The sequence below is a fragment of the Haliotis cracherodii genome, unplaced genomic scaffold (genome assembly GCF_022045235.1).
Source record: "Haliotis cracherodii isolate W230 unplaced genomic scaffold, xgHalCrac1.p SCAF_2, whole genome shotgun sequence".
Classification (NCBI taxonomy): Eukaryota; Metazoa; Mollusca; class Gastropoda; order Lepetellida; family Haliotidae; genus Haliotis; species Haliotis cracherodii.
The window spans coordinates 3,267,635-3,285,957 of NW_027266275.1; the positions used below are offsets into that span (position 1 = coordinate 3,267,635).

At 43.4% G+C, this 18,323-nt stretch overlaps 1 protein-coding gene across 1 annotated transcript in view; it reads left to right on the forward strand.

Annotated features, from left to right (window-relative positions):
* Positions 1–18,323, forward strand: part of LOC139469473 (uncharacterized) — a 54,335-nt gene that overhangs the window by 25,370 nt on the left and 10,642 nt on the right. The window contains exons 19-26 of the mRNA XM_071251654.1: positions 3,254–3,333; positions 5,969–6,078; positions 7,481–7,585; positions 10,494–10,572; positions 11,367–11,484; positions 14,448–14,528; positions 15,216–15,325; positions 16,438–16,551. Coding sequence (XP_071107755.1) covers positions 3,254–3,333; positions 5,969–6,078; positions 7,481–7,585; positions 10,494–10,572; positions 11,367–11,484; positions 14,448–14,528; positions 15,216–15,325; positions 16,438–16,551 — 797 coding nt within the window. The remainder of the gene's footprint in view (positions 1–3,253; positions 3,334–5,968; positions 6,079–7,480; positions 7,586–10,493; positions 10,573–11,366; positions 11,485–14,447; positions 14,529–15,215; positions 15,326–16,437; positions 16,552–18,323) is intronic.

Here is an 18,323-nt window from a genome sequence, read left to right on the forward strand (position 1 = left end):
TCCGACTAAATCATAACCGTGTGTTTTTGAATCACTATCAATTAATGATGACACCATGTATTCACGTACAATTGAGCGCATCCTGCTACAAATACATGCAAAGACAAGTCAAATGTTCACCTGAAAAACACGGTAAAATATTGCACAATTCAAAATAGTGAATAGCCACAGACTCTTTTTTGTCACTGAAGCGTTGAATTTGGAAATTCCTCCACATGCCTACGATTAAACATATTGAAATCTTTACTGAGGCCATATGTGTTGTAACCCTGATCAAACAACTTTTGAGCAAGGGTCGTAGGATGCTGTTTGAAATCTTCGTAGAAATTGCATGTTCGATTGCACAACAAAGGAGAGAGACAAAATGTAGAGAGGAAAGGCTGGAGCTGATGAAATATTGCTCGACATAAAAGGAAAGTGGACTATTGGAAAGTGTCTTGTCACTCTGAACCGTTATGTGCAGATCGACATGGGAAACAGATGAGTGGAAATCAGTAGAAGAAAATTGGTCATTGTATGGTCAATTAACAGTATCAGATCATCGACATACCAGGGTGCGGTTGTACAAAAAACATTCTTAGCACTACGACTGTATGTCCATGTTAAGGTATTGGAATTACGACCACCTTATAGCTAATATCACTTTGTACAACGGCCCTCAGAAGCTTAAGCTAAACTTCTTGGCCAAACTATCTTGCTTTTATATTGCCAATCTAAGCAGATATTCCGATTCATATACATAAAGAAACCGTTTAAGAAGAAGGGGAGGGCAATCGGTAGCTATGGGCATGCCTACTTCACTGAAGTGACAACTGATTGTATGTGAATGGGAAACAAGACAGGTTCCATAATCAGTGTGAGACAGGATGGTCACGGGCGTTGTTCCTGTACTCCATGCCTCTTTGTCAGTGATAGGTTCCTTGCACTTTTACTCCATACTTCCTTGGGTGGAAAATGCCGTTTTTAGGTAAATGTATTCGTGACATCATAATCCATATTCCTTCGTAAGTTCAAGGAAGTCAAGCATGTCTATACATCCCGATATAAACACCAAACCTATTGACAAACAGGATCCCATGTATGTGTTGTGTCCCTGATCTGCACAATCTACCAATTAACAAAACTTGTCATGTGTAGTCTGTGCCATATCAGGGTGCGATGTTGTGAAGGTTCTGTGCAGTTCTAGAATAAAATCTTCTGTGTTCCGGCCTCTTCAGTCTCAGCCATGTCACAATAACGCACATGGCACAATAACGCACATGGCACAATAACGGACATGGCACAATAACGCACATGGCACAATAACGGACATGGCACAATAACGCACATAGCACAATAACGCACATAGCACAATAACGCACATGGCACAATAACGCACATGGCACAATAACGGACATGGCATAATAACGCACATGGCACAATAACGCACATGGCACAATAACGGACATGGCACAATAACGCACATGGCACAATAACTCAATGTCACAATAACGGACATGGCACAATAACGCACATGGCGCAATAACGCACATGGCACAATAACGCACATGGCACAATAACGCATATGGCATAAAAACACATATGGCACAATGACGCACATAGCACAATAACGCACTTTTCACAATAAAGAACATGGCACAAAAACACATGGCACAATAACGCACATGGCACAATAACGGACATGGCACAATAACGCACATGGCGCAATAACGCACATGGCACAATAACGGACATTGCACAATAACGCACATGGCACAATAACGCACATGGCACAATAACGGACATGGCACAATAACGCACATGGTACAATAACGCACATGGCACAATAACGCATATGGCATAAAAACACATGGCACAATGAAGCACATGGCACAATAACGCACTTTGCACAAAAAAGAACATGGCAAAAAAACACATGGCACAATGACGAACATCGCACAATAACGCACTTTGCACAATAAAGAACATGGCATAAAAACACGTATGGCACAATGAAGCACATGGCACAATAACGCACTTTGCACAATAAAGAACAATAGCAAAAAAACACATGGCACAATGACGCACATGGCACAATAACGGACATGGCACAATAACGCATATGGCACAATATATTTGACAAAACATGTTGTTTATGATGTGTAGGGGCGATTAATCCTTTTGAATGTTAAGACAAACTGTTTCTGTTTTTGATAAAGTAAATTAGAGCCTACAGCACGATCTTGTAATATGGATTAGACGTTGTTTGCTTGACACATTACGAACTGCGACGGCTGTGGGGGAGCGAATGTGGTAGGTGGGTAAGAATTGATGAGGGACATTCAAGGTAAGGCACACATACTGTAACTATGGCAATCATTTTGAAGGTTAAGACAAACTGTTTCTGTTTTTGATAAAGTAAATTAGAGCCTACAGCACGATCTTGTAATATGACGTACATTGGATGTTGTTTGCTTGACACATTATAAACTGCGACGGCTGTAGGGGTGCGAATTGGGCAAGGGGGTAAGAATTGATGAGGGACATTCAGGGGAAGGCACACAGATTGTAACTATGGCAATGTAAGAATACAAAGTTACTCATTAACACGGAAAACTGTCTGTGACATTGCATGATAACAAATTATATATACATCATCAAGTTTGAATTCTTGGCAAGGTTCGTGAAACGGGTGAGCGGGTGTATTGGGGTGGTTGGTGTCAGGGGTACACACGTGACTGGGGATCTGGTGAAGGTCCAGCTACAAAACACAATACTCTTAACACAAATTCGTGGGCTTTTTGTGATAAAAAAGACGTGAGTTTGCCCCACCAAAAGGAGGTACACTTGGAGAAGGTTATATTGTAGCCTGTTCTACTCAGGTAGAGGAATAATCTCTGAACCTAAAACTGATAAAGGTGTACAGTACAAATATCTCAGCCACTAGATGGGCCGCCACCATTTTATTGTCAGAGTAAGATTAATGATTCTGTGATCAATTTCTTTCACGGTATTACTGCATGTGTTTGACATTCAAGTGTCTCAGGCCTCTTTAGAAGACACATTCATTCTTTATCTAACTATGAGGAAATATATTATGTTGCCTTGTTTATTATTTCCACCACCTTGAAAATTTTTGGTTTGAGGCGCCCGTTACAGATATACGTGTATGTCTGATTTTGTGAAATAGAAAGCTCATGTAAAACATGATTATTTTTGTGGTTAGCTGAGTTTCCTTAATCCAAAAGGGTTTAGATAGTTCTTGTTTCTACAGACGCCATGGCTGCCTCATCCTCGACAGTGGAGGGCCAGTGTACCATGGAGAACCTGTTTCATTTCTACCTCGAGAACAACGTACGTATCAGGGTGACACTATTCTTAACGTTACGAATTCGACGACTGAACATGTATTAAGTAAATGAGCTTTGCATAATGCTTAACGTATATAGAGTGGCATCTCAATATGGAAGGAATGCCGAATGTGAGATTATTAATTAGATTAAAGTAATGGTCATGTGATGTAGATCGCCACAATTCACTGTGCAGAGTGGCATCCCCTGGGCCATGATATGTCTTGAATATGCTGCTTGGTTTATCAGCAACACACCCCTGCTTGTTACACCAACACATCCCGGCTTGTTACACCAACAGACCCCTGCTTGTTACACCAACACACCCCGGCTTGTTACATCAACACACCCCTGCTTGTTACACCAACACACCCCTGCTTGTTACACCAACAGACCCTTGTTTTGTTACACCAACACACTCCTGCTTGTTACACCAACAGACCCCGGCTTGTTACACCAACAGACCCCTGCTTGTTACACCAACACACCCTGCTTGTTATACCAACACTCCCTGCTTGTTACACCAACACACCCCTGCTTGTTACACCAACACACCCCTGCTTGGTTTATCAGCAACACCCCCCTGCTTGTTACACCAACATACCCCTGCTTGTTACACCAACACTCCCTTGCTGGTTACACCAACATACCCCTGCTTGTTACACCAACACTCCTGCTTGTTACACCAACACACCCTTGCTGGTTACACCAACAGCCCCCTGCTTGTTACACCAACACACCCCTGCTTGTTACACCAACACACCCCTGCTTGTTACACCAACAGACCCTTGTTTTGTTACACCAACACACTCCTGCTTGTTACACCAACAGACCCCGGCTTGTTACACCAACAGACCCCTGCTTGTTACACCAACACACCCCTGCTTGTTACATCAACACACCCCTGCTTGGTTTATCAGCAACACACCCCTGCTTGTTACACCAACACCCCCCTGCTTGTTACACCAACACTCCCCTGCTTGTTACACCAACCCACCCCTGCTTGGTTTATCAGCAACACCCCCCTGCTTGTTACACCAACACCCCCCGGCTTGTTACACCAACACACCCCTGTTTTTTACACCAACACAACCCGGCTTGTGACACCAACACAACGTGCTTGTTACACCAACACACCCCGGCTTGTTACACCAACACACCCCTGCTTGTTACACCAACACACCCCTGCTTGTTACACCAACACACCCCTGCTTGGTTTATCAGCAACACACCCCGGCCTGTGACACCAACACAACCTGCTTGTTACACCAACACACCCCTGCTTGTTACACCAACACACCCCTGCTTGTTACACCAACACACCCCGGCTTGTTACAACAACACAACGTGCTTGTTACACCAACACACCCCTGCTTGTTACACCAACACACCCCGGCTTGTTACACCAACACACCCCTGCTTGGTTTATCAGCAACACACCCCTGCTTGTTACACCAACACCCCCCGGCTTGTTACATCAACACACCCCTGCTTGTTACACCAACACACCCCTGCTTGTTACACCAACACTCCCCTGCTTGTTACACCAACACACCCCTGCTTGGTTTATCAGCAACACACCCCTGCTTGTTACACCAACACACCCCTGCTTGTTACACCAACACTCCCCTGCTTGTTACACCAACACACCCCTGCTTGTTACACCAACACACCCCGGCTTGTTACAACAACACAACGTGCTTGTTACACCAACACACCCCTGCTTGTTACACCAACACACCCCTGCTTGTTACACCAACACACCCCTGCTTGTTTCACCAACACACCCCTGCTTGTTACACCAACACACCCCTGCTGTTACACCAACACACCCCTGCTTGTTACACCAACACACCCCTGCTTGTTACACCAACACACCCCTGCTTGTTTCACCAACCCACACCCCTGCTTGTTTCACCAACCCACCCCTGCTTGTTACACCAACACACCCCTGCTTGTTTCACCAACCCACACCCCTGCTTGTTACACCAACACACCCCTGCTTGTTTCACCAACCCACACCCCTGCTTGTTTCACCAACCCACACCCGCGCTTGTTTCACTGTGACCGTTCCTCCCATATGAAGCATTCCACGAAACAACTAAAATGCGGTGACGTTTTTCCCTAATCGCCCGTACAGTTTGGCTTCTACAAAACATTTTGATTGCCGAGACATTGAATATTGGATGTATGTTAGAACATCATTTGATAACATTTTATCATTTGTTAAACCAAAGCATTGTCTAACTGATGTGGATACTATGATACACACCGTTTGGTTCACATACGGTAAAATATTTCTACCCAGTAAATGTCCCGCACACACAAATGTCTGGATTAATCATGAGTCTGTAGTAGTAAATCAGTGATCACTCGTACGTAGGGCCGCCTCCGTGGTGCAGCTGATAGAGCGTCTCCCCGGTTGCGGAAGGTCAATGGTTCGACCCCCAGCAACGTAATAACAAAAGACGTTAAACACTTGATACTAAATCTTGTTGTTTCGCTGCCTGGCCCTCGACTATATAAGTGCAATAATCTTGAACGCGACGTTAACCACATTTCGCTTCACCTCACTCGTAAGTAGGGTTTCCGGATTGACAGGGTTATGCTTTGAGACGAATCCATGTCTCGTGTTACAGGCTGCAGTGTGTGTTCCTTCAGAGGATGGTCTAGATGTATATACGCCCACCCAGGCACTCGGTGGCGTTCAGCGGGCCATCGCTGCAGTCATTGGCCAACCCTGCAACTAGTAAGTCACCTTGGAGCCATACGTACACATGTCATTCAGCTATTGAGTAGGGTTTTCCCACCACATTTCACCCAGGTTCCCGCTATATCACTGTGTGCTTCTCACATTGCACCCATGTGGGGATTCGAACCCAGATCTTGATGTCAACATTGCGGGTTCCCTGGGACATTGTGGCGGGACGTCTGTTGAGAACTAGTATCTTCGATTGGTCAATTTGAACGCAGAAACAAATGAGTTTCAGTTTTTATGTTCAGCGTCACATTATGCACCAATTTTGAAACAATCATATTGTTACACCAACACACCAAACATTGTTATGCCTTGGCTCTCTGTCTTAGATGTAAATATAGAGACGGGTGGTAAGGCTCGCTGACTTTCTTGGTGCATGTCATCGATCCCAATTGTATGGATCGATGCTCATGATATCAATCCCTGGATTGTTTCGTCTCGACTCGATTATTTACAGACCGCCGTCATATACCTGGAATAGTGCTGAATGCGACGTTAAATAACAAACAAACAAACAAACAAAAAAACAAACATCTCTGTCTACACAGGTTCAGGACAATTTGTCAGAAATGAAAGCAAATATCACCTGAAGTTTCCTGAGAAAATGCTGTGAAATGCTAGACGTTTTCATTGATAACATCTATGTGAAATTTGGGATATGTCATTTAGGCCAGGAGTAGGGTCCCCTTCTTGCAGACATGTTTATGTTTCTTCGTGGATATGAAGAGGAATTCGTGCTCGGAATGACATAACCGAAACACCGGAATTTGGCCATAAAGTTGAACTTAAGCTTCAGGTATATCCATGTTCTAATTTCGTTTAATAAATCCCTTCTGATTTACCAACCTGGGCTAGAACTAAAAGAGACATGTGAAACCGACTCATCTGTTTCATATTTAGATCTATGCATAACGATTCAGAGTGACAAAAATATCCACAAGACAGTTTGACAAGAGGGATGACTTCAACTTTCCAACAGTCAACTTCACCTTTCTGTCGAGCAACATTCCATCAGCTCCCACTGGTGTCTACATTTTACAACTTTGGAAGTACAATCGAGAGGCTCTTGCCAAAAGTTGTTTAATCAGAGTTCCAGTTTTCGATGTCTATAAATTTCCAAATAAATATTGCAAAACGTTGCAATGTGGTTGACATGAGGACATTTAACAATTTAAAACATCAGTAACAAAAAGTGACATTTCATGCATTTGTGACACGATACATAAACACGTGCCGATGAAGACATACTCGGACTCGTACATTAGACTCTTCTTTTAGCAGAGATTTCTTGTGATTCAGAAAGGGGGTATTTTGTCACCTTTATTTATGTTTTTGGAAAGGGGTTTGACACTTATATTTTAATGAATATTTAACCGAGGCCTGTTCCTTTCAGCGTCAATGTAACGGTCCCACGAATTGGAGGATCATTTGGGGGCAAAAACATCGGCACAGCCCCTCCTTGCATTGCTCCAGCGTTGGCAGCCTACAAACTGAATAGGTACACTGACAGAAGAAGTAGAGTTTACCAACTTAGTGAACAGGGGCGGTCGGGTAGCCTAGTGGTTAAAGCGTTCGCTCGCCACGCTAAAGACCTGCGTTCCATTCTAGACATGGGTACAATGAGTGAAGCCCATTTCTGGTGTCCGCCGCCGAGATGTTGCTGGAATATTGCTAAAAGCGGCGTAAAACCATACTCACCAACTTACTAGTTAGTGGACTTCTCTGTCCAATCAGAAACAAACAAGTTGGTAGGTGGCCTATCGTAGATTAGTACAATTACTACTCTACGATAGTAGATATTACTATCAATCTCTAAGGAACTATTGGTTTTATGTAGTTAATAATACTAATTGAATAATTAATCTTCTCTAAATCTACATCTAAACTACAATAGTATATTTACTAAGTGTGTAGTAAGTTTTACTATACTCTAATAAATGGGCTCACTGTTAACAGTTGCTGAATACAATTTGATAAGTAAATAACAAATGAAAAATGTTCCCCGAGCCTTTGTCATCTACACCTCGTTTTTAGGATTATGAAATACATGTCCGGAGCAAGAATAGAATGTATATAGGACGTAACAAATGTTATATTTGGGATAACACTTTCTTAGTATAGTACAGATTCTCGTACCTTTTTGGGGTTGAGTCCCGTCCGGGATTCGAACCCACACTTGCCAGAGTGAGGCACCTAATCGTCAGCACACAAAGTCAGCGATCTATCCCACTCAGCCACCGAGGCTTCCACAAAAATGGAAGTCCGCCAACTCGGTAGTCTAGCTAGTAGTGTAGATAACGTACTTTGAGTACCCCTCTGACAAGTGTACATTGGCACGGCTCTCAACGGGGTACTCAGAGTACGTTATCTAGACTACCAGTTGTCGGACTTCCATCAATGTCAAGAAGAATTTTTAATGTCAAGCACGAAATATTGTAATTTTTTCTGTCAATTTCTCAGGGAAAGGTGTGTAATAGCATCACCATCGAAACTAATGCTAGAGTCACGACCTTCTTTCCACGAAGTTGACAGTAACGATGTGCGTAGACGCATGAATCACATGTTTGCGCGATTAGCAGGTTACAAGAATGAGTGTCGCATCGGGCCGCGTCTGTCTGTGCGACCCTTAGTCATGGGGAGACCCGCTAATCACAGGCTGTGTGATCAAATACAGTCTTTGTAAATTTCAGTTCTTTTCATTTCAACTCGTCTAAAGTTATAATAATATTACCAAAACCACTGAAAAGGGTGACAAAGGCGTTGAAGACACCGCATCGTTCTGTGTAATCATGAAAATGCGACCCTTTGTCATGGTCCTTTCGAACGCCAGACTCCTCTGGTTTGTCACCGCCTACTCTGGGCTTTGATGAAAAAAGTCTTCCTCTCCGTGAGATTGCAGCTAAATTTAATTCTTCAACTCATTTACTAGATTACAAGATCGCACTGCACAACATGTGTTCTGAGGATGATCCAAATGTGTTCAGTCCATTTAATTATACTTTGTAATGATGATGGTAATGCAGATATTGACTAATTGACTTTCCAGATTGATACATAACAAACCATTTCTCAAGACCGAGCAGGGAAGCTTGCTGCCGTTTAAACGTGCGTTGGGGTACAAAAAGGTCACCCCTCATGATGAAATCATATATATTTTCTATTCAACACATCTTGGCCTCTTTATGGGGCATGAATAATTATAAGACCGGAGAGTTTTTAAGGACACACCAATTTGACGACAGAATTTGAATTTGCTTTTATATTTTTATTTAGAAATAATAAATCTTTAGGAAACCCATAGAGTTGACATTCTGCTACAAACACCACTGCACTTGTAGAGAGTAGAAAGTAGCTTTGAAAGTGTGATCAGTTACTAGGATGAACTGTCAGTGTTGGCTAGGAAGAACTGTCAGTGTTGGCTAGGATGGACTGTCAATGTTGGCTAGGACGGACAGTCAGTGTTGGCTAGGAAGAACTGTCAGTGTTGGCTAGGAAGAACTGTCAGTGTTGGCTAGGACGGACTGTCAGTGTTGGCTAGGAAGAACTGTCAGTATTGCCTAGGAAGAACTGTCAGTGTTGGCTAGGAAGAACTGTCAAGGCTGGCTAGGAAGAACTGTCAGCGTTGGCTAGGAAGAATTGTCAGTGTTGGCTAGGAAGAACTATCAGTGTTGGCTAGGATGAACTGTCAATGTTGGCTAGGATGGACTATCAGTGTTGGCTAGGATGAACTGTCAGTGTTGGCTAGGAAGAACTGTCGTTGTTGGCTAGGAAGAACTGTCGTTGTTGGCTAGGAAGAACTGTCAGTGTTGGCTAGGATGAACTGTCAATGTTGGCTAGAATGAACTGGCATTGGTGGTTTGGATGAACTGTCGTTGGTGGCTAGGATGAACTGTCATTGGTGGCTGGGATGAACTGTCAGTGTTGGCTAGGATGAACTGTCAGTGTTGGCTAGGATGAACTGTCAGTGTTGGCTAGGATGAACTGTCGGTGTTGGCTAGGATGAACTGTCAGTGTTGGCTAGGATGAACTGTCAGTGTTGGCTAGGATGAACTGTCGGTGTTGGCTAGGATGAACTGTCATTGGTGGCTAGGATGAACTGTCAGTGTTGGCTAGGATGAACTGTCAGTGTTGGCTAGGAAGAACTGTCAGTGTTGGCTAGGATGAACTGTCAATGTTGGGTAAGAAGAACTGTCAGTGTTGGCTAGGATGAACTGTCAATGTTGGCTAGGAAGAACCGTCACATAACCGTCATTGTTGTACAGGGCACATTAAGCTGACACAGTAACTAATTGTGGCTGACTGAGTTTTCCGGCTCAACGTTTTATCCCCGAGGCTTCCCTCGCCCTCCAAGCATGATGTTTGCGATGATAAAAATTGGGATACTAATTGTAGAATTGTTTCTGCAGGCCTGTGAGAACCACCATCGGTCTGGCAACTGCTATGGAGATGCTGGGTAATAGAGGATCTATCCTGGCCAAGTATCAGGTATTTAGAAAGTTAATGAGTAATTGTACAGCTGGTATCTTGGAATGTCTCAAAGAATGTGTGTGAGTAATTGTACAGCTGGATCTGGAATATTTAGGATCGAATGGTCGGACCCAGTGACTTACTTGGCTGGTTCCTTATAACCGTTCCCCGACAGCGTAGATCGGGAGGCCAGACTCAGTGACGTTGCTGGTTCCTTGTAACCGTAACAAAAGTAAATCTCAAACAGTGAAGCCAACACTCCACAACTTGAACCTTGTGGAAATACTATTTGAAAGTTCCACGAAGTACCTTCTCCCATATATAACGCTCTCTCCACTAAGTTAACTTCGGAAATAGGAATTTCGATTAACACTCCAGGAATGGTAGGTATCAGAAAAAATTAATTCCTTGAATCCAAAGATCCCAAATTTCAGGGATTCATGCGTGAATCTCGGTGACGTGACGTGACAATGAAAGAAGCAAACAATACGCAACAATGCACAATATACAAACGACCACAGCCATTCACCCAGGATTGTGCACGTCGTACCCTGAAGGTAACCATGGTGTGTATGACTAAACTCGTTACATCCCAGGGTGACCGTTTTCTTTCAGTAACTTTAAATTAGCTTCGACAGTATGTGAGTCGACTGGTGGAAAAAACGGCCAATTTAATTCTTACAATAAGAGATTATTAAGAGTGGAGCTTTTACAAACACTACATTTTAGCTCCAATCCTACCGTATCAGGTAATTACCGTTTCGGTATGGTCATTTTGTACATGTATGGAAAAATAAACTTGTGTGTTCCAGGCCGGCTTTGACGGGGACGGACGTCTCCAAGCCGTAACCATCGACGTGTACTGCGACTGTGGCTACACCTCCAACTGGGTGTACAACTTCCTTGGCATACTCGCCGATATTGATGGAGGTAAGCAACAGCCCAAAATAGTCGTCTTCATCACCTGTTCTTTAAAAGATCTATTACTCATTACAAACTTACACGCACCCGCGCATATACACAGCGCGCGCGCGCACGCACGCACCCACGCACGCACCCACGCACGCACGCACGCACGCACGCACGCACGCACGCACGCACACACACACACACACACACACCACAACACAAACAGCGCCCATACAGCACAACACACACAGAACACATACACACTCAAACACACACAACACACACATACATACACACACATACACACAGCACACACACAACACAATCACACACACACACACTTAAAACACACACACACTCACATACAGCGTCCATACAGCACACATACACAGAGCCCATACACACTCAAACACACACAGAACACACACAGCACACATACAACACACACATACACACACAGCACACACACACTCAGCACACACTCACACACTCAGCACACACTCACACACAGCACATACACTCACACACACACAGCACACTCACACTCACACAGGACAGAGCTCATGTTTTAATAGGGACAATGTAATGAATGACGACAAATATGAAAAGCATACACCGTGTGTTGGTGGCTATAAATGAAACAAACAAGAAATGGTTATTCAATGGTGATGTATTTTATGCAGGTATCATAGTTGTGTTTTGGACCTTAAATTTATCTTGTGTGGTATTTTATATTGTAGAATATCAATTATACCATATACCATATACCATACGTAAATTAACAAACAAATATTACGACAGTTGCTGAGGGCGTAGACAAGGACAACCACCATTTCAAACAGCTGACCAACCCCTTGTAAATAAACAGAGTCTGTTATCAATGGAGAAAGTACTTAACACATCGCAGAGTTCGAGGAAAACATCAATAAGCAAAGTAACAGGTTAGACAATAGTTAGTTATAAAGCGGCAGGTAACTTCAATGTAACAGAGCCGTGTGGGCGGGAGGTCTCACTTTCTACGAGGACCTTCTCTGTCCTGGACTTCAGGATATGGCCATTCCCCCCATGTTTATTTAATGGGTCATTTTTAGTATTCACTGTCATCAGGCTTGTCAGGAGGTTCCTTGATCATATATTCTAAACAGTAGACAACAATAAATAAAGGGAAAAAACTCTTTGGTAAGGGAAGTAACTGTTTATTCAGAAAAAGTATCCCGGTCAAAAGTATTATTCTACTCAATGAAATAGTATGTTATCATTATTGATTCAGTGAAAAAAACACGAAAGTTTCGCTTCCTATCTTAACCAAAAAATAAGTATTTCATCCTTATAAATATAATAAGTCATGCTATCCATTTATACAAGACACCGAATGTCGCTGTGCCGAGTTGCATCCCTTAGGCGTACCTGGATCCGATGATCGTGGGTTAGGAAAGCAGATTCGTGCTCATTATAAACAATAATTTATCAGCATTGTATCCGTGCTCGTAGTTTGTGTTTTGTGGCAAGCGTCTTTGACTTGTACCACTTCCGGCATTCCCCTGACTTATCCCTGCTAAACGCAGTGCGGGTACAAAAATCATGATCTCAGCGGCTTTAAACACCCAGCCACTGTGAGTATGTACACATAAGTAATCAGTTAGACTCCAAGCCACTGTTTACATATATAACATAATTACTCAGGCTCCCAGCCATTGTTTACATATATAACATAATTACTCAGGCTCCAAGCCACTGTTTATATATAAAACATAATTACTCAGGCTCCCAGCCACTGTTTACATATTTAACATAATTACACAGGCTCCCAGCCACTGCTTACATATAAAACATAATTACTCAGGCTCCCAGCCACTGTTTTCATATTAAACATAATTACACAGGCTCCAAGCCACTGTTTACATATATAACATAATTACTCAGGCTCCAAGCCACTGTTTATATATAAAACATAATTACTCAGGCTCCCAGCCACTGTTTACATATTAAACATAATTACACAGGCTCCCAGCCACTGTTTACATATATAACATAATTACACAGGCTCCCAGCCACTGCTTACATATAAAACATAATTACACAGGCTCCCAGCCACTGTTTACATATTAAACATAATTACTCAGGCTCCCAGCCACTGTTTACATATAAAACATAATTTCTCAGGCTCCCAGCCACTGCTTACATATAAAACATAATTACTCAGGCTCCCAGCCACTGTTTACATATATAACATAATTACACAGGCTCCCAGCCACTGCTTACATATAAAACATAATTACACAGGCTCCCAGCCACTGTTTACATATTAAACATAAATACTCAGGCTCCCAGCCACTGCTTACATATAAAACATAATTTCTCAGGCTCCCAGCCACTGCTTACATATAAAACATAATTACTCAGGCTCCCAGCCACTGCTTACATATAAAACATAATTACTCAGGCTCCCAGCCACTGTTTACATATTTAACATAATTACACAGGCTCCCAGCCACTGCTTACATATATAACATAATTACTCAGGCTCCCAGCCACTGTACACATATGTAACCAGTTAGGCGTGTCATGAAATGATAGGAATATCTCTAACTAAAGTCGAAAAGTTGCTATACATGTAACTCATTTGGTGAGGTAAGTTCCCTTTACAGGACGGTGGACCAGTCGCCTTAGGTGCCGCAATTCATTGTGCAGAGCTGTGTCCCGTGGTAACGCCAGAATCCTATGATCAAGGGTTGCAATCCTGGATATGTTTCTAGGTTTGTCAGCACCCCACCCGTGCTCTGGCTTTCAATAGATTGGTAAACGTCTAAGATCTGCATCACTTCGGGCTTTCCTAACGCGTTAAGCTGACACGCCGTGACATAACTGGAATACTGTTCAGAGCGGCGTTAAACCCAACTAACTCATTTACTGAACAAAGCAGAAAAAAAGTTTTTGCTTTACCTTACTTTTATCTAATGGCATATATATATTTTGTTGTCCAGGTTACTTCTGTCCTAACAGGCGGGTGAGGATTATTCTGTGCAAAACCAACAAGCCAACCAGCCAGTCTATGAGGGCACCAGGTACGTACACTGTGCTCCACGGTGTGCTGGTCGTGTTCAGATGTTCACGCTATAATTAGTGTCATAGGGCGAACTGAAACACTGTCTCTCTGTTCTTATGGTAATGGCTACCTGCTCTATTTATATAAGTAATATTAACCCAAAGTTAATGACAGCGATGTTTCCAGGGACTGCCATGGGTCCGAGCCAAGTACCTTAAGCTTTAAGCCTAACCTTTAAACACGGCGTCGTGGTGAGCGAACTACGTTATATATTTGTCACCAATACACCTACTTGGGCACGCTGACATATATACTTTCACAAGTGCGTTCATGCGAGATTGTGTGCAACAGATACAAATGCATAAAGCACTTCAGATGCGAGATGTAAGCGGTTTTTAAAAACGTTCTTTACGGATCGTCAAACTAAAGTTGCTGTAGATCAAAATCTGCTTTTACCGTCAAGCCCATCAACTTGATTCACTAATGACTATAAGGTAGGCTAGAAAAGAAAGAACAGTTTCGCTTTGAGTTTGCTGCACCTTCTACCTTTTCTTTATTTCAACCGAAAGAAATTTCAGAAATCACCCAATGCTTTTTTTTCAAATCTGTTAAAAAAATCGACCAGCGACGCTGCTAATTTTGAAAAGAAGGTCTGTAAAACGAATAATGTAAACTGGATAATTAATAGAGTGGCCTCACGTTTCAGCCAACTATCCAGCAGGCTTCATCATCGAGTCAGTGATGGAGCACGTGGCCAGCTTCCTCCAAATGGACCCGGAAGTTGTGAAAGAGATGAACTTGTACCAAGAGGGTCAGGTGTGACTGTTGCTTATGTTAGACCCTCTTTTATATTGTATTTACTGATAGAGATGGATGATTTTGTCTGAATACTCACATATTCAAATACTTGTGAAAAAATAAGTTTGCTTGACAAAACTGATACCATCACCCACCATCATTCAATGTTTGCTGTACAGTAAACACAGATTTCAACATGTCATCACAGTAATACACCCCCATCCCCACCCTCACTCTGTCAGTCTTTGATGTTCAAGATACTTAAAGGGGAAGTGTACACGCAAAAATCACTTTCTTTCTTTTTCTAAACAAAACGCAATTTTAGAATTAGTTAGTATCTGTGTTTGAAAATATACACTCATTTTTTTCCACAGTGAAAGTAGGAAGCTCACAATAGTGTGAAAGTGATATGCCGTTATGAGGCCTTCGTTTTACGAGCGAAATAGGCCTGAGTTATCCCCCTTAGATTATGACGTAATTGGTGCCAATTCAACTGGGTCCCTGTCTATTCTCAACGCAAAAGATATCAAGGACCAGTTTGCGGTAAAACAACATGGTCTACGACACATTCCGGCGCAGTGGTGACTCAGCATAACACAATTCTGGCTGGCATCTGAGATGCTAGAATCACAAAACTGTACCTACACCACGTGAAGCGGCTCTAACAAAGCATGATGACGTCATAATGTTTATCAATTGGCACCAATGACGTCATATTGCAAGGGACATAAGCCATGGTGTTTTTGTTATGGAAATAGAACACTTGGTAAATGTGAAAAATATAAATCGTTTTAGTGCAAAAAATATGTTAATTAAATATGATGTTTTTATATTTTTGTCTATGACACTTCTATGTTAACACTTTTAATGTGGAAAAAGTACAAGAAAAAAAGGTTCATTTCCGTGTGAACTTGCCCTTTAAGTATGACATCTTTGTAATCTCATTACATTTTCTCATCCTCCCAATAGTCAAGTCCAAATAGTGGCATTTCTGTAACAATTCATGATCTTAATGTTAACAGAAGCATACATGCATGTATGATTGTATTTTCGAGGTGACAAAGACCTTGGGTTTCCACAGCTATGTGATACTTGTCAAGACACAGCTGCGAATGTAATCTGTTTAACAGGTGTGCTCTCTGGGGAATGACATGAAGTACTGCACTCTGCGCAGGCTGTGGGCACGCCTACATGAGACTGCTGAGATTGAGAGACGCAAGGCTGAGGTAGAGGCCTTCAACAAGGTAATAACACGCTTCATGTACACATCCGTTGTAGCGAGTGCATCCATTTAGGCACCGCCTGTACATCCGTTGTAGCGAGTGCATACTTGAAGGCACTGCCTGTACATCCGTTGTAGTGAGTGTATCCATTAAGGCACTGCCTGTACATCCGTTGTAGCGAGTGCATACTTGAAGGCACTGCCTGTACATCCGCTGCAGCGAGTGCATACTTGAAGGCACTGCCTGTACATCCATTGTAGCGAGTGCATACTTGAAGGCACTGCCTGTACATCCGCTGTAGCGAGTGCATACTTGAAGGCACTGCCTGTATATCCGTTGTAGCGAGTGCATACTTGAAGGCACTGCCTGTACATCCGCTGTAGCGAGTGCAGCCATGAAAGCACTGCCTGTACATCTGCTGTAGCGAGTGCAGCCATGAAAGCACTGCCTGTACATTCGTTGTAGCGAGTGCAGCCATGAAGGCACTGCCTGTACATCCGTTGTAGCAAGTGCATACTTGAAGGCACTGCCTGTACATACGTTGTAGCGAGTGCAGCCATGAAGGCACTGCCTGTACATCCGTTGTAGCGAGTGCAGCCATGAAGGCACTGCCTGTACATCCGTTGTAGCGAGTGCATACTTGAAGGCACTGCCTGTACATCCGTTGTAGCGAGTGCATCCATGAAAGCACTGCCTGTACATCCGTTGTAGCGAGTGCATCTATTAAGGCACTGCATGTATATCCGTTGTAGCGAGTGCATCCATGAAGGCACCGCCTGTACATCCGCTGTAGCGAGTGCAGCCATGAAGGCACTGTCTGTACATCCGCTGCAGCGAGTGCAGCCATGAAGGCACTGCCTGTACATCCGTTGTAGCGAGTGCAGCCATGAAGGCACCGCCTGTACATCCGTTGTAGCGAGTGCATACTTGAAGGCACTGCCTGTACATCCGCTGTAGCGAGTGAGCCATGAAGGCACTGCCTGTACATCCATTGTAGCGAGTTTATCTATTAAGGCACTGCCTGCACATCCGTTGTAGCGAGTGCAGCCATGAAGGCACTACTTGTACATCCGTTGTAGCGAGTGCATACTTGAAGGCACTGCCTGTACATCCGTTGTAGTGAGTGTATCCATTAAGGCACTGCCTGTACATCCGTTGTAGCGAGTGCATCCATGAAAGCACTGCCTGTACATCCGTTGTAGCGAGTGCATCCATTAAGGCACTGCCTGTACATCCATTGTAGCGAGTTTATCTATTAAGGCACTGCCTGTACATCCGTTGTAGTGAGTGTATCTATTAAGGCACTGCCTGTATATCCGTTGTAGCGAGTGCATACATGAAGGCACTGCCTGTACATCCGTTGTAGCGAGTGCATACATGAAGGCACTGCCTGTACATCCGTTGTAGTGAGTGCATACATGAAGGCACTGCCTGTATATCCGTTGTAGCGAGTGCATACATGAAGGCACTGCCTGTACATCCGTTGTAGCGAGTGCATACATGAAGGCACTGCCTGTACATCCGCTGTAGCGAGTGCAGCCATGAAGGCACTGCCTGTATATCCGTTGTAGCGAGTGCATACATGAAGGCACTGCCTGTACATCCGTTGTAGCGAGTGCATACATGAAGGCACTGCCTGTACATTCGTTGTAGCGAGTGCATACATGAAGGCACTGCCTGTACATCCGTTGTAGCGAGTGCATACATGAAGGCACTGCCTGTACATCCGTTGTAGCGAGTGCATACATGAAGGCACTGCCTGTATATCCGTTGTAGCGAGTGCATACATGAAG